Source organism: Delphinapterus leucas, chromosome 13 (assembly GCF_059928025.1).
Source record: "Delphinapterus leucas isolate spDelLeu-1000000601 "Yukka" chromosome 13, BTC_Dleu_Yukka2, whole genome shotgun sequence".
Taxonomy (NCBI): Eukaryota; Metazoa; Chordata; class Mammalia; order Artiodactyla; family Monodontidae; genus Delphinapterus; species Delphinapterus leucas.
The window spans coordinates 7,436,490-7,460,249 of record NC_143141.1 but is presented as its reverse complement, the minus strand read 5'-3'; the positions used below and the strand labels follow the sequence as shown (position 1 = coordinate 7,460,249).

The window sequence follows — 23,760 nt, the reverse complement described above, 5'->3', positions numbered from 1 at the left end:
TGAAGTCATCAGATGGATAAACTCCTCCCCCTTCCCTCATGGGAAAACTTGTAGGGTGAAAATAGTACAGAATCCAGAATACCAACACTGCAATGTATAAAATACAAAATTAATTAATCAGATTTATGCAACTTTTTTTTGATATTTTAATCCTAGGGGGTTTTACTGTCATTTATGGTCATCTTAAAGTTTCATTGCAATGTAAAAGGTTCTATTGCACATTATCCAAATCAGAAATATAGTGCAGAGGCTGACAAGGTTGTATATTATATTTTATTATACCATGTCATTGGTACATCATGAAAAGGAACCAAAATAGGTTTGGAACAGAATAGGGTCTAATTTAATGCACCTGAAGCCCAGAGCAATTAAGAGAACTGACCAAAGTCTTGTGCCGGTTAGTCTCGTTGGCGACTAACCCAATAATGATTCAAAAAAGGAAAAAGAATGAATCAGGGGCTCAGGTCTGGAAAGGAGATTGATAAGTCCACCTGTGAATTTTAATCAAAACCATGATTTTTTAATCCTATGAAATGAGAAGGTTGAAAATCAGTTCAAAATATGCTGTTCTCTTTCATTTTACTTATTTCTAAAGGCATGTGTGAAAGCAAGTAAAATCAAATAATTCACTTGAATCAGATTATTCACAGATATTAGAAAAGTATTTTGCTGCTTTCACATGTTCTCTTTTTAGTTTTAATTGCTGATCCCAGAGTGTTAACAATATTAACGAGTTTTTTTTCTTGATGTAGCTGAATTGTGTTTCATCATAACATCATGGCATTAGCCTGACTTCTTGGGAGGGCGGTGAAAAAGCAGCAATATGTCTTACCATCCCACACAGCCACTCAACAAACAGTTCCCAAGTACCTAACATGAGTGAGGCACAGTCCTTACTCACCGAGGAGACACCAGGGAAAGGAAGAGGGAGCAGCACGATCGTAACTGAGCTCCAGGAAGATCCCAGCAGCCACCACTTAATTGTGTACAATGATTTCACCTGAATGGCATTAAGTTCTTAAGCATTTAAGTACAGAATACTTTAAAAACCTGTGTGAGATGTCACAAGATTTACAGCTCTCTTCGGGGGGGGGGGGGATAAAACCCCTCAAGAGTTATGAAATACTGTTGCACCGCAATGGGAATGCACTTAACACGACTGAGCTGTACACTGAAAGATGGTTAAGATGGTAAATTTTATGCTATGTGTTTTGTTTGTTTCTTTTACAATTTTTTGAATTTTTAAAGGAATTATGGAATTAAATTATCTTAAACAACTTAAATTTGTCCATGAAATGCCTGTTCTATAACCCACAGGGAAGAGGGGAGCTTGCCAAGATTTTGAGGTGGGGAAGAAAGAGGTGAAATTGGATCTTTAGGAGATTAATCAGATAATGCTGTTCAGGGCTTATTAAAGAGAGGTTGACCAGTTGAACATTCAAAAGCTGGACAAGCTAGTATGAAAGTGAAGTAGTTAAATAGGAAGGTAGCACAAAGATTTGGAAGAATATTCGAGTTTTTTGGAAAGATCAACCAACAAGATACGGTATAAATAAAGAAGAACCCTAGATGATTCCAAGACATCAAGTTCCAGTGAGAACACGGTACATGTTGCATGCTGTTTATTTTAACCACCAAGGCCCCAGAGATACCAGCCTGAGATACATGCCAGAAACTCGAACTAGGAACTCAGATGAACCCAACTCACCGCAGCCCTCACGTACTCAGCTGAGCCATCACTTTTTCTCCCGGGGAGGTTACCCTACTCACCTATCCCTACATAGTCTTCACTTGAAGTTTACTGGGGAGGAGAGGGATTAACAGAGAAAGGAAACAGTCATTTCATTTCCAATTTGATGGAACTGAAGAAATTTCTGGAGGGTGAAAGAGTCTCTTCTAAAACGTCACTGTGCTCTAGGAAACAGACTGAGAAAAATTAATCCCTTTACAGACTTTATGCCTTTAGGCAATCTGACAATTGGTGATCTTCCTTCGGTTTTGGATCTCAGTTCTGCAGGCAACTCAGAAACTCTCTCGCTCTGATCTGTACAAAAGGTCATCTGGTGTTTCCAGATCCATCTCTGTGGTGTTCCATTCACTAAAACAGCAGATTAAATTAATCTTGGCTGTTCAACATTCACAAGGCCTGCAAGGCTCTCCTCTCCATTCCAACGCTTGGGCAGAGGGGAAAAAGCTGAGTCAGAATGTCAGTGTATTTGAGTTGAAGAATCTTACCATGGTGTGTGGTACTGAAAAAAATAAAACTCAAGTTTTTAATTAAAACCTTCACAACCTTATCACAAAATGTTTCAGCCTTTGCAGATTAAACGGAATTTTCCACTTAATAAAAGCATACTCAATTTCTAGGGGAAAAAACAGTACCTGGAAAAGCAAAATGAATTTTTTTCCCACTGAAATGTACATATTTAGACTATCTTACCTACTTCTATTCTTTAAATTTAAGCTTAAATATTTATTTTCCATTTTAAAAGTAGGCATATTTTAATTTTTAACCTAAGGATATTGTGGTCTACTAAATATTTTATGTTATTTTTTTTTTACTTCTGCTAGCTACTTAATCTATGAAATACAGCTCAGGAAAAAAATGCAGTCATAAAACCTGTTGGTATAAAGATAAGCAGTTTATTTAATACCTAATTAAATGTGGTCACCAGAGAAATCACAGCTTATGAAACTTTATCAGAAAAAGATTAATCCATTTCAGGCTTAACCCAAATGTCATAAGAGAACTCATGAATTTAGATAGGAATCCACTTATTATTCCAAGAAATTTTCATATTGAATAAGAAGAACCTATATTACTGGCTATATTTATACTTACTTCAATCAAACTTATATACTTTATAATATCATTGATTTCAGGGGTAATTATCATATATAATAATATAATAGGGAGCCTTTCTCTATTTGTCAAAAATTTCTATAATGTCCCAAAACACTTTATGAATTTACAGATCCCATTCTTTCAGAAATCCAACAAATTACATAGACTGTGTCATTTTAATTCAAAAACAACAATTCAACAAAAACTACTGAACGAACACCTATCATACGTTGGACTCAGGCACTGGGGAAATCAGAGTGGGGAAATAATTCTTTCCTTTGAAGGGCTCATGGAAATCATGAGAGACAAACCTTTAAACAAGCAACCACCGATATACAGTAGTAAGTACTATACGGCAGAGACTGCCTGTTTTTCTCCAAATCTATTCGTGTCTTCTTCCATAATGATAAAAATTTTCTCTGGGCACATGGTGACCCAGCATAAAGACTGGATGCTTTCCTCAGCCTTCTTTGAAACTAAGAGAGCCGGGTGACTAATTCTGGCCAATGGGATATGAAAGAAAGTGGTTTGTGCTCCTTCCAAGTTGAACCGTGAAAGGGCAGGATGTGCTCCCCTTTCCCTTCTCTCTTCCCAGGCTGGAAAGGAACATGGACCATCCTGGATCACGTGGATGAGCCTAACACTCCTACTGGTCATAGAACAACAGGAGAAAAGGAGCCCGAGTCCATAAGAGGATATCACAGAACAGAAGCCCCACACCATCTCAGATTTAAAATGAAAGAAAAATTAACTTGTCTTGTTTTTAAGCCACTGTTTTTGGAATCTATCACATGAAGCAGCACTGTGCTCTATTAATTTATAATAGAGGTGCTTCTTTTCCTGAGGGTTGTGTAACTAGAAAATGCCCATTAAAAGGAAGAATGAAAATTTAATAGTCTAAGTGAAGAAGAGTTTGATTTATAACTTTTTCATGAAAAAAAACCCTGAATTATAACAATAAATTAATCTTATAATTAATACAACAGAAATGAGAATTAAAATTTTGTAAATTCTTAGAAAAGTAATCATTGGTGTGTGTGTGTATATATATATATATATATATTTTTTTTTTTACAAAAATAAATGATCATGTGATACAACTAAGGAAAAAAACTCAGAGGCAGCAAGAAACAGAAGGTACACCCCAAACTGAATCACTGACATGAAGAAAAGGTTTAGGAAAATAATAGTGAGTGCAGGTGAAAAAATACAGATCAAAGCAATTAGAAAGGAACTAACAGGTCTGAAAAAAAAGACCAATATGACTCAACATAAGGATAATTCAATTCAAAGGCAAATCAAAACCAGTATGTGTGAAAAACATGTGCAAACACTTAATATATTAAAAAAAAAAAAATTCCCTGAACTAGAAGAGCGGACTAATCTTGAAAGACTGAAAGAGCACTCCATGTTTCGGGAAATGCTCGGTACTGAAACGTTCTCATTAAGCTGCAGAATTTTAAAGAAGAGATTATTCAGGTATTTAAGCAGAAAGAATGAAACATCTACAAGAAATAACAGGATGGGCACATCAGAACGTACATCAAAGCTCAAGAGCAGCTCCACGTTCGATGAATCCAAAGAAATATAAAGACAGAGGAAGAAAGAGAAAGAATGTTATCTGGAGTGAAGTTCATCTTATGTCTGTGATTTTTTCTTCTGGATGGTAGGATTTGAGTTGGCTTTTATTTCTTTTTAAGATTTTTTAATTTACTTATTTATTTTATTTTTCGCTGCGTCGAGTCCTAGCCACGGCACACGGGATCGTCGCTGAGGCATGCAGGATCTTCGTTGGGGTGCACGGGCTCTTTGTCATGGTGTGCAGGCTTCTCTCTAGTTGTGGTGTGGGCTCCAGAGCACATGGGCTCTGTAGTTTGTGGCACTCGGGCTCTAGTTGAGGCACGCGAGTTCAGTAGTTGTGGAGCGGGGGCTTAGTTGCCCCGCGGCATGTGAGATCTTAGTTCCCTGACCAGGGATCGAACCTGTGGCCCCTGCATTATAAGGTGAATTCTTTACCACTGGACCACCAGTTAAATCCCTGATTTGGTTTTTAAATTTCATTGTTCTTCATTATTTAAATTGTTTAAATGAGCATGTAACTTATTAATAAAAACAATAAGTAAAGAAACAGAAAAATATCAAGAATAAGATGGAAAGTAAATATGCCAATATGTCAACAATTCTCAATTCCAGGTGGTGACTTTCTAATTTCCAAGTATTACTGTTGTATTTTATAAGAGGAACTGGCCTTGAAAAAAGGAATTTGGCAGGCAGACTAGGAAAGGATAACACTCCAAGCATAAGCAAAGAGAGAAAAATGTGATAGAAAATGACATGCTTATTAGGACACAGCAAGATCACTGGTAAGCAGATGGAGATAAAGGCTGGGTCGGATTATATGCTATGTTTGAACTTTATTCTAGTCTTTATTTCTGTCACTGAGTTACCAAACATCATTCAAACCAATGAAAGTAGGTGTGTCTCTATCAGGTGCAGAAACAAACTAAATGTCTAGAACTCAGGGACAAAATAATTCTGTACTAGATCAAACAGAATCCTATTCTAGATGTTGAGGCAAAGATAAACAGGAAGGAAGCCTGACCTCAAGGTACTTAAGATATTTTTGAGATCAGATGGACACAAAGAAAAGTAAATAATAATATATGGTAACACAACACATGTGGACATGATAGGAATTTAGAAGAAAGGAAGTTCTTTGATGGTTGAAGCAGACTGTCAAAGTGGTAGGACTTGAAGAAAGGCTGGACATGTTGACTTAAAATTTCCAGTTTCACAAGAAATTGTATCATAAGATCCCTACCTATAGCTACATCACAGTCCCATAAAGATGGACCATTTATATCTCTTTTCTTACTGAAATTATAAAGAAAAGATACACTAATTAATCAGTAATACTGGAATTTGACTATTTGAAAAAATAAGTAAAGCCTTACCTTATAGCAAAATAAATTCCAGATAGGTAACTTTTCATCTAGTTCTTTCATGGTTTCATAGGTTAGATTTAACTCTCCAATATACCTATGGAAATAGCCTTTAAAACATGGGCTGGCCAAAAAGTTCGTTTGGGTTTTTCCAACCCAATACAAAGGAAGCCATCACAGGAAGAAAGATACAAAATGTAATTTCACTACTATAAACAATGTTAATCAAAAGACTAAAAATTGCTTACAATATATTTAGGAAAGGTCAACTGTGAAGAACTTTCTCAGTAAGAACAAATACTTCAACAGAAAAATGGGTAAAGGACATGAAAAGAAAATTTACAAAGATTATATATGATAAGGTTTGGTTCATTTAGAATTATAAATTAGATGTCTAAGAATTTTTTCTTGGGAAATATTATATCAACACAAAATTTATTTATAAGACCATTCATTGCAGAAAAATTTACAATAGTGGAAAAAAAAACAACTGAAAACAGCTTAACTGCCCAACAAAAGGATTATGTAAGTAAATTATGGTACCTCCATAGGATAAAAACACTGAAATCTCTCAACTAAATAAGATGCAAAAACCAGAACTGAATGTTGCCAAAGACTGTTCAATGACATGATAAAGCGGTTATGGTATGTTAGAAAAATGAATGGGATAATGACCATATAATAGATTCATTCCAATTCCATAAAGTAGCTGGAAGTACAGGAAAAGACCAGAAGGATCTATACCAAAATGTTAATTATGATCATTTCCAGACTGTAGGATTACAAGTGATTTTTTTTTCTCCTTTATGTTTTCAATTTCATCCAAATTTTTACAGTGAAGACATGCTACTTTCAAAATCTCTGCTGACCTTTGCAACAAAACTTCTGGAAACAGTTGTCTATATGTAATGTGTCAATTCCTCTGCTTGATTCTCTCTTCAACCCACACAGGCTTTGGCCCCAAAACATTTCCTCCATGTTACTAAATGCAACATCAGCAAAATTTACACTGGTGATCATTCCCTTCCTGTCTTGACACCCTCTTTCCTTGTGGCTTCTGGACACCGCACTCTGTTTTCTTCCTACCTACTGATCCCTTTTTCTCCGTCGCCTTTGCGGGTTCCCTCTACCCATCAACCCCTTGACGTAGGACTGCACCAGGGCTCAGCCCTCTTCTTGAGCCACACTCACGCCCTGGGAGACCTCATCCAGCCTCAAGGTGTTAGGTACCACGTGTATGTGGGAAACTCCCAAATCTCCATCTCTGGCCCAGATATAGATTTCCTTCCCTACCAAACTCCGGAATTGTCACTGCAATGTGTGTGCCCACTTACCACCTCCATTGGATGACTAAGAGACACCCCAAACTCAATAAACCCAATAAACTCCTGCTCTTCCCCCCAAAACCCTGCTTCCCATATAGCTTTTCCCACCTCACTTGACAGCAACTTCCTTTCAGTTGCTCAGGGCAAAATCTGACCTCAGTTCCTCTCCATCTGTCATCTGAGCCGTCAGAAAACCTTACTGGCTCTCCTTCAATGTAGATCCAGAATCCAGTCTTCTCATTATCTTTGCTACCACCTTGGCCCTAACCACTATCAGCTCTCCCCTAGATCAGGGCAGCAATCTGCCGACTGAGCTCCCGCTTCTACCCCTGCCCGGTTACGATCTACTCCTAATATGACAGCCAGACTGATCCTTGTAACACCTAAGTCAGATCACAACACTTGTGCTCAAAACCCGCCAATGGCTCCCCATTCTCACTCACGGTAAAGCCCAAGTCCTTACTGGGCCCAAAACGCTCAGATGGTGGGGCTTCTCCTCCCGTCCCCGTCCTCGCCGCAAACTCCACTTCAGCGCACGCCTTGCTGCTATTCCAGGGTGAGGGGCTTGTCCCCACCTGGGCCTTGGCTCAAAACGCCCACCCTACTCTACCTGACACTTTCTCCATCTGTCCTCCTGGTGAACTCCCTCACCTTCCTCCGCTCAAATCTCACTCGCTCAGTGAGGATTACGCTAACCACCCTTTCTAACCCTGCAACCCAATCCCTACGCTCTGAGCATGTGCATCCCCGGCCCCCTTTGCTCTGCTTTTTCCTTTTCCTCTAATACTTATCACCACTTATAAAAGGTTATAAAGAAGTGATTTACATGGGCTATGATGAAGCAAGGAAGGCTACCCTGAAAACTCACGCTTAAATGGACTTGAATGTCTATCGGGAAAGGGTGGCATGACCCCGCATGGCGTATCGTCCAGAGGAGCAAAGTGAAGACTTAACCTACAGGAGTTAATAGCAAAACACAACAGAAATACACAGCGATTTGAAATCCCAGTGGGCACAACTAAAGCTAAGAAGCATGAGGGAATTCCCTGGTGGTCCAGTGGTTAGGACTCTGCGTTTTCGCTGCCGAGGGCGCGGGTTCAATCCCTGGGTCGGGGAACTAAGATCTCACAGGCCACCGTGCAACCAGCATGGAGCGGCAAAACAAACAAACAAACAAAAAAACTAAGAAGCATACGTTACAGAGAGGTGGATCTGCAGGTCAACATAGGAAAGGTGAGAGCAGCCAAACGTGGGAAGGCCCCCCAGGAGGCTGTGAGCTGCCTCTTGGCTGTGGAGTTTGGACACAGACAGGATGAGCCTGTATAGGGCTGACACAGAGAGGAATCAGACATGCCACAGGGATCTGGGGGAGACCTTCCGTCACCAATGCTCTCTCTGTGAGATTTTCAAGACACCCGAGAAGCAAAGGGAAGGGGAGCGGAGGGGCTGGTAAATAGCTAAATGTGTACACTTTTCTTTTTTCCACCGTTTATCCTTCTGTCACACATTTAAACAGGTCAACCATTTACTGCATTGACCAAGGCCTACGTGGACCTGAATGTTACGTAACCGGCAATATTTCCGAAGGATGTGTCTGGAAGACGACAAATAAACAGAGCTCTGGATAACTATGTGTATTATGTTTGTGTAAATTATGAACCAGTGCCTTACCACGAGTAACTGGAAGAGCGATCGTGACAGAAACAGGATCGGTGAAGCACAGAATGACACGTAGAGGAAAAGGGCCAAGGGACATTCTGGGAATCAGCGCCCCCTGGAATCAAGGGGGCCTCCAAGAAGCCCACGTATTCTAGGCTCTTTCAAGTCCATGAAAACTTAATTCGTGTGGCAGAAAGTTTGAAGATGCAGGCTCTTCCCTACAGCCCCCATCGCCCTGCTCACTCCCACGCCTTTTCACCACAGCTCACATCATGTGGCCAGAAACCAGAAGCATCGCATACACGGCCCGCCACACGTGTTGCCCCCCAGCCAGGGCTTCTGCTCACGGAAACCAGAGAAAGGAGAACAGGGAGAAAGAGGCCCAGCCTGCTTCAGCTTTTGTTTCCGAGGCCAGCATATAGCTCTGTGGTTTATTTCACTCGGGCTGTGTTTACATACATCAGTAAGTATGGTTCCCATTTCCCTTCGGAACAGCGGCTATAAATTACTTGTTGGAAGTGTCGGCCTCCTCTCTTCCCATAAAAGGTTGGGCAGAAATTACTGAGGCCCCAGCGAGAGGAGGTCAGTGGTTGGAAGGGAGTGACTTCCTTCACCCACGTCCTTAAATTAATCGACTGATTCAGCAAATACCTAACTAAGCACAAACTATGCGCTGGGCACAGTCAGGGATGCTTCCGTAAGCAAAGCAGTCAAAACAAAACAGAAATCCTTGCCCTCACAAGGCACTCCAATTCTAGTGAACTTCATCCACGCCTCACCTCAATTCCCAGATTCTGAACTCTCAGACCATCTAGGGCTGAGCATATCAGAAGGGAAACGTGAGGCAGCCAGAGCTACTATAAATAAGTATAATAATAACTATAGTCGTTACCATTAGTGCGGATGTTCTGAGGGTTTACTATGTGCCCGCCATCGTTCTAAGCACTGTACATTATTAACTTATCAAACAGTCATAAAAATGCCATCAATGGGCACCGGCTGCATTGAACGGTGATCCCCCCAATTTTAAATTCTAAATGGAAATAGGGTCTTTACAAAGGTAACTGAGTTAAAAGGAGGTCCTTAGTGTGGGCTCTAATCCAATATAACTGATGACCTTACCAAAAGGGGAAAAAAATGGGACAGGCACAGGTAGAGGTTTCACACCCTGAAAACACAAGGAGAAGATTACCACCTACAAGCCATCCACAAGCCAAGGAAAGAGGCCTGGACTAGATCCTTCCTCATGACCCTCAAAGGAAACCAAGTCTGCTGACACCTCGATTTGGGGCTTCTGGCCTCCAGAACTGTGAGACAATTCATTTCTGTACTAAGCCAACCAATTTGTGAAAGCGTCTGCTGGTCCTGAAGGTTGACGCTGGGTCAAAATAGAAAACTGCCACGTCCAGGGGTGGCCAGCAGGCCGCTGGTCCCCTGGCGCAGCCCCGGATGGAGCGTGTAAAGAGCAGGACACCCCGTTTACTACAGAGGCATCACGAACGCAGCTTCCTCACATGGGTAAGCGACGCTGCCGCTCAGCCCAATTAAACACGCTATTTAATACTCTGTGCCTCCAAAGAGATCTATTTCAGTGAGTCATTCGAAATACCTGCTACCTAAAAATGTTAATGTTTTCTTCTCAGCCCCCGTCTTGTGGATTTTCTATCTCATTTAACTGGAAATAAAGCTCAAGTGTGATGTGGTCCACGGCAGACAATAATAGCTCAGAAAAGCCGAATACACAGAATGAGAAATTCCATCCCAGACTCGGCAATAAATAGGAGGGGGCTATCTGTTAAATAAGGGAGAGTCATGTCACTCAGGCTTTGCTGTATTAATCCAGGATAGTCTCAGTCTTCAGGACTGCAGTTACTTTTAACAAAATAAACACAAAAGAACTTGCAGAATTTTATTTTTCTTTCTCCTCCCACCTCTCGTCATGGGGCCTCTGTCTCTCCAACTCACACATACACACACACACACACACACACGCAAAACCACTGCTAATAATACCCTTATTTGTATATCTTGTTTGCTTTTATTGTTTCAGGAGCATTTCAAATAAGAATAATGTAGCCAGTATTTTCTGAATGCTTACCGTGATATCCCTGTGCTAAGCACATTACATACTCTACCTCATCTACTCCTCCCTCCGGTAACTCTGTCAAGTAGATATTATCATTCTCTCCACTTCACTAGGAAGGAAACGGAGGCGAAGTTCAACCCCTGGCTCCTGGCCACACAGCTAACAAATGACAGAACCAGGATGGGAACCCAGTCTTTGCAGGCGTCCAGAGCCCTGGCCATTCCACAGAGCTCCGCGCCAGCTTGCGTGTGCCTTCTGACCAAGAAAGGATGAAACTCAAAAGAAGAGGCTTTCCTCACTGGACTGTGCAGTGACCCTTTCTCTAGGGCGGGGGAGATGCTGGACCACATATTATCTTTTCAAGTGGCTCCCAACTCACAAGCCTCAAGCTCTCAATTAGCCCCAGGTCTGGAATCACACCCACAAGGTTGCAGTTTAAGGGAAAACAGCCCTGTCATCCATCTAGATGCTTTCTGGGACAGGAAGCTTTATGAGAACTGCGAAAATACAAGGGGACAATAAAGTGGGGCTTGCCAACCACCTCCATCCGGGTCCTGCCCACAATGCCTCCACCGCTGGGAGCAGTTTCCCACCTGAAGGCTGGAAGACTCAGCTTTATAATGTGAATCTAAAGGAGCCAGTGGGGAAAGGGGGACAGAAAAAGACACCTGCACCTTCTCACCACAGGACAAATTTTAATATGCTTTCTTCATCATTTTCAATTAACAGATCATAGCAACCGAAGTTACTTTTAAGTGATTGAGTGCTTTACCTTTTAGGGCCCCAATGACCGAACGTAAGAGTACCAAAAACTACGGAAACATTTCCACTTGCCATCCTTCACTCTGGCCTACAGCATGACCCATGTATAAGATGGAAAACAAGTGCTTTCATCCCATATCTGAGATCAAAATTGTGAGTCTTCACTTCTAAGTCCAAGCGGTACCAGTTCTCCGTATCCTGGCTGAGTGAATGGAGGATGCCCATTTTGTGGAGAGGAAGGCTCAGAGAGAGTAACCATCGATGCCATTGCTAAGCCACACTGTGAAGGAGGCCATGGTCATGGTGACGATGAGACCAGAACAGACAGGGACCCTCATTCCATCAGGGAGCAATCAGAGAGCATCCTTGGATTTGAAAACAACAGCTCAAACGTAATTAAGAAATTTAGACTGGCATGAATATGTAATGTACACATTACTTTGCAGATGCCTTTTTTCTCTGACAGGCTGGTGCCAACTTTCATTTGGAAGAAATCCATTTTCATACAAAGGTAACCGAGAGTGACAGGACATAGGAAACCTACCTCATTTATCTTCTATGAACTTTAAAAAAAAAAATCAGTTAATTGCTTTTCTAGGAAGCTCTTTTATGAAATCACAGTGCTTCATCTTTCCGCTCTTTATTCGTGGTATAAATGGTGATTTTAAAATGCCCATCATGAAAATGCTATGATTAATCAATACATCTTAAACAATATAATGACTTCTTTTAACAAACAGATTTTTGATCAACCAAAAACGGTCACTGTGTTCTTGTGGATGAATTATCAACCCCTACGAAAACTCCTAGCGTACAGTCTATTAATTGATATTCAAATGTAGGTGCCTCTTTCCCCTTCACTGACTAACCTACAGGGAGGGGCGGCAGTCACTGGTTTCCTTCCTTCCCTGGATTTGCAAATGCTACTTTTCCCAGCTCTTCAAGTGCTCTGCAAGAGCAGTTTTAAGTCACTGCCATTTATTAAATTAATAGCAAACAGGAACTAAAACGTGTATCTTTTAGAATGCCACTGCTGAAGCTGTAATGTGCCAAACGAACTGATTTCATGGCTGACACCCATATTTTATCTCCACGGCACTGCGTTATTAGGCTTTTTTTTAATAGCATTATCCCATTTCTGCCTTGCCTATAGCACCTGGCATATAAATACGTATTTTTTATTTCTAACAAATTCGAGACTCATATAAAGCACACTTTTCCAATCTAAAATTATCATTTTAGATAATTTCTTATCCTATTTCAAATAACAATGTCTTACTAGTCCATGAGCCAAAGACAGGCACTGTGAAACTAATGATGCATAAGTTTCAGGGGCTCTGGAGCCAAGGTTCCTCCAAGGTCCCAAGAGGGACCCTAAAAATGTGTTTATATATGTTTTTGTAAATATTTCAAGTTTGGGGACTTCCCTGGTGGCGCAGTGGTTAAGAATCCGCCTGCCAATGCAGGGGACATGGGTTCGAGCCCTAGTCCAGGAAGATCCCACATGCCGTGGAGCAATTAAGCCCGTGCGCCACAACTACTGAGCCTGTGCTCTAGAGCCTGTGAGCCGCAACTACTGAGCCCACGTGCCACAACTACTGAAGCCCATGCGCCTAGAGCCTGTGCTCTGCAACAAGAGAAGCCACCGCAATGAGAAGCCCGTGCAATGCAACAAAGAGTAGCCCCTGCTCGCCGCAACTAGAGAAAGCCTGCGCGCGGCAACGAAGACCCAACGCAGCCGAAAATAAATAAATTTACACATATTAAAAAATATATATTTCAAGTGTAAAATATTTCCATATTCTTTATTTCCTAAAGAGGACCCCCAAGACAGTATAAATGTTGGATCCCACAAACTATATCTGCCCCTCTAGGTTAACAGTGAATTATATGCTACACGTTAAGGACAAAATATTAATCGTGTGTGTGTGAGACAAAAAATAACTCACTTCAACTGGAAATAAGATTCAGTGTGCCCTGCCCTGGAACGTTCTAGAATGCCTGCTTCAGCCATTCCTTAAGGCCCCTGTCTCCTACCTAACAGGAGTCACCCTTACAAGTGGCGGGCCAGGGAAGGCTCACTTAATGAGGGGTGACATCAGGAATGAAAGACTCAGCTACAAAAACAAAATTATGTTTTTCATTAACACAAAACTGAGCTGGGCAAAGCCAGCCAAGAGGCAGGTGGATCAGTTAAGGAATTCCCTTGAGGGCCTTCACTTCCACATCAAATTGCACTGAATTTCTCTACACTAATTACCTATTATTGAAGATGAAAGAATGATAACAAATGATTCGCCACAGCAGCTGACAGACTGCACGTGTCCGAAAGAATGAAGGATTTACCAAGTGCAAAATCAAATTCTCAATTTAAAAAATAGCATAGAATCTTTCTCTACTATAAGGACTATGAAAGGTGAGGGAATTTTCTTAGGCCTAGAAGCCCAATTTTAAATTTTGTCTGGACTGTGAGAGAAATTGCAAATTAAAAGTGAAGTGCTGGAGTCTAATTTATTCAATTCACGTAAATTTCTTGGAGGCAGAGATCACATCTTAAATTTTTTTTTTTTAATTCCTCACACCACATTACACCTAGCCATTGATTTGATTTTCTTATGAGGAACATCCCTATCCAGTGTCATACAGCTATATTTTCACTTCCCTTGTCTTCATGTCACTTTTACCCAATGCTTCCTTTTAGCCCCCAAATTCTTCACACTGTCTTAAGTCTCGCTTTCCAGCTAACATCCTGAAAAAGTGTAGTCAAGTAATGTAAGTTCCCTTCAGGTCATCTCCTCTGTCAATTTTCCTAACATACACATTCCCTCTCTCAGTGGAAATCAATGTCAGTACTAATGAAAGGACATTTTCATAGAGGTGGTATCTGTTTTAAAAATATATAGGCATTAAAATTTTTTTAAAAGGTTTGCCACACTGTTTTAAACCCTCCAAAAAACAAAAGCAAATATTCCTTCAAATCCAATTAGTTGTTAAAATTCTTCCATTTCTATTATGATTGTGGCTTTATAGAAACGTCCTATAAATACTGAATGATACATCTGCAAAGGGTTATTTCTTAGTCCCTTGGGTACTGTAAAGAAACCAACCAACCAACCAACAAACCCTTTGAGTCTGAAGGCTAGGAAGTGTAACTTTCAAACTTCCAGGTAGCCCCCTGTTGCCCACTGAGAAAGAGTCATAATTGTTATTATAATTGTGGACTGTTTGAACACACAAGATTTACAAGATTCAAATTACCATAGTTTCCATAATATGCAAAGCTTTGGGCTAAAATAATGACTGTATACCCTCCCCCACCAAAAAAAAAAAACAAACAAAACACCACCCCCCCTACCGACTATAACTTTGTTCCACAAACAACACTTCTTCTTACTTCTTTTCTATCAATGTATGATTGGCCTCTTTGAAATATACCTCGTATTGATAGAATGTTAGGAGAGTTCAATGTCACGGAGGGAAATGAAACACTTCCTGTATAAAAGCTCTAATTTCTCTCGGCGGGACCCTCTATCTCACAGAAAAAGTTCCCTCTTTCTGTGATTACCCAACACCTGTACAGAGTGTCATTCCCAATCAGGGGTCCTGAAAGGGCATCCTGGAAGTGTCCACGTGATCAAGGACATACCCAAAAGCCTGATGAAACTGTAGAGTCATCCACATAAGGCTGCCCTGGTTGTCAAAAACAGGCTTTGCACCAGAGCTTTATCAACTCATCAGGTTCCAAAGTAAATACACTGTTACCTAATAAACTTGGAGTTTCTTTGGTACATGAAAATCATTTTAACAAGGAATCACTGGGGATTAAAATTATGAAGGGAATCCTGGTGGTGAGTCCCCTCTGTTCAAAAATGAGTCATGCTTTATTGGCTGGTACAGGCTCTTTGATGAGGAAAACAAAAATCAAAGAGCTTGACAACTTCAGTTCTGAAAGAGGGTAACTACGTGTGTTTCCCACAAACTTTTAAAAACATAAATGCTTGCAGAACTTACGTTGTGCTTCCATTAATTCCTAATTAACACTTTTTGGGATCCATCGTAAATGAATAATCAAAAGAAGTTACTGGTATACATGTCACTTAATTTCCTCATGAGAACCTGTGTAAACATCTCCGAGTAATAAATGTGTCTTCTCTAAGGGGAATACATTGACCTCCCCATGGGTGCCTGGCGCTTTCTGAGATGAGAGCTCAGAAATGGGTAAAGCTCAGCCTTGCCGGACAGGCAATGAGAAATGTCAAATCATTTGTTTCGTTTGGTTACTAGATCAAATTAAGATACAAAGAATATTCTGGCCACACTGTTATTCCATCTTTAGAAAAGAATATATCAAAAAAAAAAAAGGTGAACAGTTCCTAAGTACAATGTTCTGGAGCTCACGTTGTATTTTAGTTGGTATACCATATCACAGCAAAACAAAACAACAAAAAAACGTGCAGTCATATTTTTTCTTCACATGTTCCGGACAACTGTCATCAATTTGGAATAGAGTACGAGATGTGCTTTTCTCAAACAAAACCTCATTTTCCATCCAGATGTACTGTTCAAGTGACCGCAGCCTCTTTGCTACCTCTGTGATTGTGATTTACTTGTTTTGAAGTCTAACAGTCCTTACATCCATCCTATGTATTTTGTAATGCAGTGAAAAAACACTTTAGAATAAACTCAAAATGTAAACCAGAAGATTCTGAACTAAAATATTTCACTCTCTTCATATAACCGAAGATCATTTTTTCTAGGACAAGGAGAATTCTCACTTGATTAGCAACAACCAACCTGGATCTCAAATATTTTAATATGGATGGGACACCTGAAACATTTGAATAATCACCATATTCAATATTGAATCATTTAACAATTACTTTAAAACTCATGATGAGGTCTACCCTTGTGATGTTTGTCCTGGCACATTTCAAAACTGACAAAAACGTTGAATTTCTGAACTCTTTTACCCAAAAATTAACCTCTTAACATACTAAAAGCTTTGACATACTTTTATTCCAGGGTATAAAACCTCTGACAACATTGGCTTGTGCACACACACACACACACAAAAAAAAAATCCCTTGAACTATACTGACGGAGGCATTCCTTCCTGAACTAACACGGACACACCACAACAGCATTTGTTGGTACTTAAAAATACTCTGATTATAATCAATTTGAGATTTTAAGAAATCATTACGGATGTGTACATCCTTCCATACTGATGGCTACAAATCCCACATGACATCAGTCACACACTGAAATGAAGATACACGGGAATGGAATTTACAACTAGTCAGCTCGTCCCTTGGAACTACTCGGAAGCGTGTAAGTGGTGTTGAGGAAAGACTCACCTCTCCTTGTTTGGGGATGCTGAACTTGGCAAGCTTGGCCTTGGTTCTGGCAGACTCTGGCTTCGCGGCTGAGGCTCCCCTGTATGACGCACAGTGCACGCTGGTCTCTGTGGACGACTTCAGCTTCGGAGACTCATTGGGAGCCTGATCTTGGCCATCCATCGGCCGCACATAGGCGGTCGGTTTCTGCTGGACGAGGCTAGGCTTTGAAGCCAGGGATGGAGGAAAGTTCTGAACACAGTGGCCACTGCCGCTGTGCTTGGCTCCCATAGCAGGTGGCCTGTCCTGGGTCTGAAGACCCACCTCGACGTTGCACACCTGTTTGGCCCGCGGCTGCTGTCTGCCAACACCATCTCCGAGCAAGGTCCTGAGAGAGCCCTGTTGTGCTGATTTGGAGGAAGAAGAAGAAGAGGCAGATGAGGGTGAGGGGCTCAAGACACAGGGGTTAGGGTTTTTATTATGGTTCTCTGGGTGAGCACGTCTGTTCAAATCAAGCGTCCTGTGTCCGTGCTTACTTGCTCTCTGTTGGCCATCGGACGGTGGGTGCCCGGCCTTCTGCCAGCCCACGGTGCCCCTCTTACTCTGCTGCCCAGGGACCACTGCTGGGGTGGAGGATGTGGTGCTGCAGACGGATGCAGGCTGGGTCTGGGCTCTCGAATCTGCAACAAAATGCTCGTCAATCTTGTTCACGGGAGCCTGAGGAACCCCAGGTTTGGGAACGCCAACGAGATGACTCTGATTCGATCTATCCGTTAAGAAGTCTTTCATTTCATCATAATTGCCTAAAGTGTTCTGGAGCCGGTTGGAGAGCTCATCCCCCTTGTTAGTCTGGAAAAAGAAGAACATAACATCCATGCTCCTGTTACAGACAATGGAAACACGGGAAACGATGGAGAGGCGCCTTTACTGCTAGAAGAGCCAGGGTTGCCACATTCAGAATGGGAGCTCAGAGATTCCATCAAAATGGTCAGCGTCTCTGAAGACGTCTGTCAACACTCTGTATCTCACTAGGACTGGACCGCAGCTAATGGCCTCAGAGGGCATGAACGAAGCATCTCTCCTTGGTACTGTGCCACAGCCAAGGAAATCAGGAAAGTTACGATTGCAACTTCACAACCTGGTCTGAATTAAGTCTTTCCAGGACTAGATTTTCTTTTCCTTTTTCTTTTTTCATCCCACTGCAAGCTTTCCTTGAAAATTCAGATTTGGCTCAAATTATTTTGCTTCCAACTTCTAAATATAGAATTATTCTTGTTAGAAACCCAGAGGGACAGGCAAAAGAAATCAGAGAGAAGCTTACAACGAGTGTGGGGTTCAGTCTGCAGGAAGCCCTCGGCCTGAACCATCCCCAGTTCCAAGCAGCCTGAAATAGGAATGAAATCTGGGGAGCTACTTCATTTTGCAAGCGAAGGTATATTTCTGGCCTTTGATATAAATGAGAAACAATCCAACATTCCCTTTCTTATGAGCCCTATCAAGTACCCTGCTCCTAGCATGATCTGTGGGTGACAAATACGTAACCCAACCTCTTTTTAGTGTTTGTTTCCTAACAGTTAAGAAAACACGACAAATGGCATTGACTTTGCAAACTGATGCAGAGATGAAACCAATTATTGATAAAAGTCATAGCATGCAGATCTCCATCTTAAACGAAAGTTATATTTCATTGAGGGACTAGCCAGTAAAGACATGTGAAAGAGGCACCAAAATTTGTGGGGGAAGACCCCATCCTCAGAGGCAGAGCTGTCTGAAGTTTGGTTGGCCAACTCCTGTAGTCAAGACGGCCAACGCGGTTAGAGGGAGGGATGAGGGGTGGAGATGAACAAGTGAAAACCGTCTACCTTGTAGGGTTCACTAAAGAGGGAGTAACTTGAATTAAACGCGCCATCATCCTGCTGAGTTTCCTGATTTCTTCTTTCTCGTTCTTTCCTCCGTAACACGTTTCTATCTGGTTCATAGACACTGCATCAGGGAGAGAGAAGAGAGAACAGCCACACATGAAAAAGTTAAAGGTAATGCTCAATACAACATTCACCTGAATGCAGAGGTCTGATTCACGGGCAAATGGCAATGGTAACGGGAACATGGATCAGATGAAAGCCAGTCTAATCAAGCAGTATGACTCGGGTGTCCGAGAATTCCATTCTTCGGGAGGAAAAAAAAATCCTTAGGACAAGCTGCAACCAGTACTAGACCTCTCTGCCTGATGTGTGAAAGAGGAAATATCTAAGCAACTTTGACAGGAGAAGACTGAAAATAATCTTCAAGCAGAAGGTAATTACAGAGATGTGTAAATAGAAATTATGAGCGTATTTCCTCTTATGACATGGCCCCAGAGCGTTATATGGAAACGCTCCTACTCTTTTCTTTCTCTCTTTCTTTCTTTTCTTTTTTTTTTTTGCATGGCTGTGCTTCTGTAGTGATTCTTTCATTAATTAGGTCCCAAAAGAGCTGTTAAAACTCCATGCTGCAGTGGTTTTCACTGTTATGAGCCTTCTTCTGATCTCTGCTAAGCAGTCAAGTTGTCAGACTCCTACTGAATCCATCCTTCCTTCTGATATATTTCACACGATCACTCTTCCTCACTATGAAAAATGTGCTAAGAGGAAGGGGTGTAGGCAACGAGAGAGAGGACGGAAATTGAAACATGGTTATGTCATCAAGGAACTCAGCCTTTTTGTGCAAGAAAATTAATATCCTTTCTCCCAAGATATAATTACAAAGTGACCAGAAACCAAATAACTAGAAGGACTTAAGGAAAAAACAGTGTTCCTTCCTCCTAGTAAGGAAAAAACTAAAAGGCTAATTCAACTAATAATAAGGAAGTGACTTAAGTGACCGAAGGAAATAGACTTGTCTTTTCAACTCAGTAGACAGAGAAATCTGGCCCCAGTGTAGACAACGGAACTGACACTACCCCTTGTAAGGAACTGCCATGTCCTCCAAATGAGCAACTGTGTGCATTTCAAGCAGACCCATTTGGTTTAAGCGACCTTGTCATCGCTTTGCTTAGAGTTCAAGCTTGATCTAGTGGACAGAGGCTGGAGCTGGGAGCCAGGACAGCCACGTCCTGACTGTGGTCCTGCCATAACCAGTGATATGATGACGAAAACGCCATGCAGTCTCTCTGCAGCCCAATGTCTTCATGGTGTTGTCACAAGGTTTAAATGCGAAGGAAATCTACAAAAGGGCTTTGGCATAGCTTCAGGTGCCCCAAATCCAACGCACTGCTATTAAATGTTGCTGATAAGAAGAGAATCTGCAGGTTCAAAGAAACTTAAAAAATAGTGAGGTTCGGGGTTTTGTTTTGTTATGTTTCAGCTAAATTGCTATCTCGAGTAAAAGAGCATACTTGTGTCATGTTGCTGTAGAGGACGCAAATAAAATGATCATAAAATAAATATTGCTTATCTTCCTAGCTCTGCCCGTGTGGCCAGGGTATATTTTAAATTCACTGTCTAAGGGGTGATGCTAAATATGCTTCTGTCAAGACTTTGAGAGCACCTAAGGCATTTCATTTAAATTTCAGATCAGGGCAGGTTAAAATGCCCAGAACATGTAGCCTGTTAGCATTTTAATTCAGCCTTAGTACATTACCCAAAGTTACTTGATTTGGAAGTCCAAGCAGTGACCTTCATGTAAAGGGAGGCTGCTGCCCCAGCCTCCCAACGGCGAGGCTCACCGCTCCAACCCCACAGTCACTGGAAACTCTCCGGGGTAGCCGTGGTGACAGTGACGGGCATAAGGGAAGCACGAGATGGGAATGACACTCAATCACAGAACCAGGCTTCAGATTCAAAGGAAGGGGCACGACTGTCCTGCCCTGCTTGCAGGGCAATATGCTTCTGCAATATGAAACCCCAGCTTTCGTGAACATTCCATGGATTTCAAATGGAGACTGTTCTGAGGAAACACAACTCATGCTATGGATGGGCATGAAGTGGGCTGCAGCCAAGAGAGGCACTGCAGGTTTTCTATGAACTGGCTTGATTTCTGGACCAAAACCAGCATTTGCAATCAGAAACACAAGCTCGCATTGCATGCAACGTACTTCTCCTCCTCTCCCATAGGTACAGCGGTTTGTGAAGCACCTACTGTGTGCAACTCCATGCACAGAGACTCCCACAGACATGCTTGCTGTCCTCAGCCAGGTCAAGCCAACCAAACACACAAGACTGGTGTGATGCACGAAGTGGCCTGATGTAACATGGAGCAGGTGGTCATTTAGGATGATTTCCAGGCTTCTGAGAAGCCCCCATACCCAATAGAATACCTCCTGCATCTGCTGGCTGACGACTGAAATTCCACAACTAGAGAGTCACTCCTCTGGTTTAAGATGTCTTCGCCCCTGTAAGAAATGTAGACACCACAAGAAGGGAAAACACTTTACACCTGCTCAGCCCTCAGCACCTTAGTGTCCACGAGTTTGTCAGCTTTTTCCCAAAGGCCAGGGAGAAAGGGCACAAGACATCAGGGTCCAAAGGGCACAGGACGTGTGAAGAGAAGGTCAGGAACAATGCAGGGTGTAGCAATGAAGATACATTTGGAAACCCTACCGATTTTGCAACGTGACTTGGATGTTTAAGACAGAGGCATGAGGATACAAGCCCAAATCAATGAGGCAGGTATCCGACTCACTGCATTGCCAAGGTCAACGATCCCTTCCAAATATGGAGAAGACGGAGGTGAGGGGGAAGCCCTCCTTAAGTAAACCTGCCTCATTTCCCAACCCCTTTAAGCTGGAAGATAACCAAAAGCGCTCCCAGATGCAAACCACCGCTGAGTAAAGTTCTCTAATGAGGTCCCGCTGGCACGCCCAGCCTATGGCCTCTGATACGAGGAGGACTGAACGCCCGCAGGACCACCTCCACATGAGCTACTAACAGAAGCGCACTGGCCACCTTTCACGGGACCGCCACGATGCCTGTGGCACGCCGTGCCCTCCACACCATCAGCTGAAACCAGAATGACCGAAGATGACAACCCGTCCCCCTTCTCCGGAGGAGGGCAAAGGAAACCCTGCACCAGAGGCAAGACTTCTTGACTGCCTTTCCTCGGGTTTCTCAGCTCTGCCACTTCCACTGAGCACTCAGCGCCTCCTAACAGGAACCCACCCACTCATCCTGAACTAGAACCACAACCCCCTCCTGTCACGTCAGGCCCAGGAAGCTAAAATGTCATCTGCATAAAGCAAATGTCACTGGAAGAGAAAGCCTGGACTTGCCAGCCCTCATCTCTCCCTAAGCGTCTGAACTTATACCTCTTCTGACTCGTAAAGACAGTACCTTCTCGACAGTGAGTCCGCCGTTCCACTGACCGCAAGTGAGGTCTGGGCAGGTTATCACAATCCTGGAGCACGCCTCTCTCTTGATGTGTCACCATTAAAACTCAGCCCTCTTCCCTCTTCTGCCATCCCAGCAACATGAGGGCCAGGCCATTTGCTCTACAAGCAAAGGAACCTTCTCCCCTGACGTGCTGCACGTCAGGTCAGCTTCCCTGGGGACGGCTGCAGTAGAGAATTCCAATTCCTGGCATGCTAATACATCCATTAAACTCAGTAAGAGCCTCGTGTTATGAGTTATGTTCCTTTGTTACTCACAGACGGCAAAATCTCTATCGTCTGTGAGTTGCTTCCTTCCTTCTGTGACAATTACAAGAATCACACTCTTCGAATGGATGTCGCCAAATGTATTTACTTATTTTGCATTAGAGGCAGCCAACTGCTACGAGACTATTTATTATTTATTGCAGATGTATAACAGTCCCAGAAAATGCGATTCCACATTTTGAAACCGGGGATTCTGCCTTTTTGTAAAGAAGAAACAAATGGACTCTCGCTGGCTGCAGGCGCCATGGCCATTTTACTCGGGAAAGCTGAGCTGTGAGCAGCTTTTTTTTTTTTTTTTTCCTCTCAAAGGCGGGACAGCCACTTCCTCCCCCTGTCACAATGACAGTGTGGCCCGAAAGGACTGGCCAGAACCGTTACTGCGAACGAGTCTGGCGCTGGGGGAAGGGGGCACAGCGGTGCTTCAATGTTAAGATGTGTAAAAACGACAAAAGAAACCTCAAATTTTTTTAAAGTGGGGGAAACACATCCAAGCACTTTAACTCCACTGCACCAGGTGAACTGATACAGCTCAGAAGTTTTCCTTTACACCAACTGTCAACGCCGGAATTTTGTATTCTGTTTTGTAAGGATTTAATAAAAGTCATAAAAACTAAACAAAAAAAAGAAAAGGAAAGGAAAGAAAAGGAGGAGCCTTCCCTGACCCCCTGGCCCTCCTCGGGCTGTTGCTCTTTACGAGACACAGATTTCTGCAGAGCTGCTCTCCCTCCAAGGCCTGGTTCTCCGAAACCCATGTGATCTGCGTTCACAGCAAGGTCCCCCTCCTCGCGGGGCCTCCACTGACACTCCTCACTGCCCAGCCCCCCACACGGCCAACACCGCCACCTCCACGAGCTCTCTCCCCGGGCTGTGGGGCTGCGAGCTTGTTTTCCTCCTGCCTCTCGGGCTACTCCCGAGTGTGCCTGCGTGTTTCTCTTCCTGCGCCGCTCCTGTAAAATGTGCTGTCACTCCAGGCTCTAGGCCTGGCCTCTTCCTGGGTGACGCTGTGCATTCCTTGCCTGCAGGTGCCGTTTTCACATTGATGACGCGTGAAGTATTTTGTAGGGCAGTGGCCAAAGCCAATTATGCTGGTTAAGGAGGAAAAGATATCCAAATATGATATTATCATCATTTCCAAAATCACATGATAACAGCACAGAACTAAATAACAGTAATACC

At 42.5% G+C, this 23,760-nt stretch overlaps 1 protein-coding gene across 9 annotated transcripts in view; it reads right to left on the bottom strand.

The window, feature by feature from the left end:
- Positions 1-23,760, bottom strand: part of AFF3 (ALF transcription elongation factor 3) — a 605,847-nt gene that overhangs the window by 450,621 nt on the left and 131,466 nt on the right. For 4 of the 9 annotated variants that reach the window (XM_089922652.1, XM_089922653.1, XM_089922654.1 and 1 more), the window contains exons 3-5: positions 18,818-18,938; positions 17,492-17,804; positions 16,977-17,362 (exon numbers count right to left, since the gene is read on the bottom strand). In XM_089922652.1, the coding sequence (XP_089778778.1) occupies positions 16,977-17,362; positions 17,492-17,804; positions 18,818-18,938 (820 nt within the window). Of the gene's footprint in view, positions 1-16,976; positions 17,805-18,817; positions 18,939-21,249; positions 21,325-23,760 lie in introns of all 9 variants that reach the window. The other 5 variants (XM_089922650.1, XM_089922649.1, XM_089922648.1 and 2 more) reach the window with 2 other exon arrangements.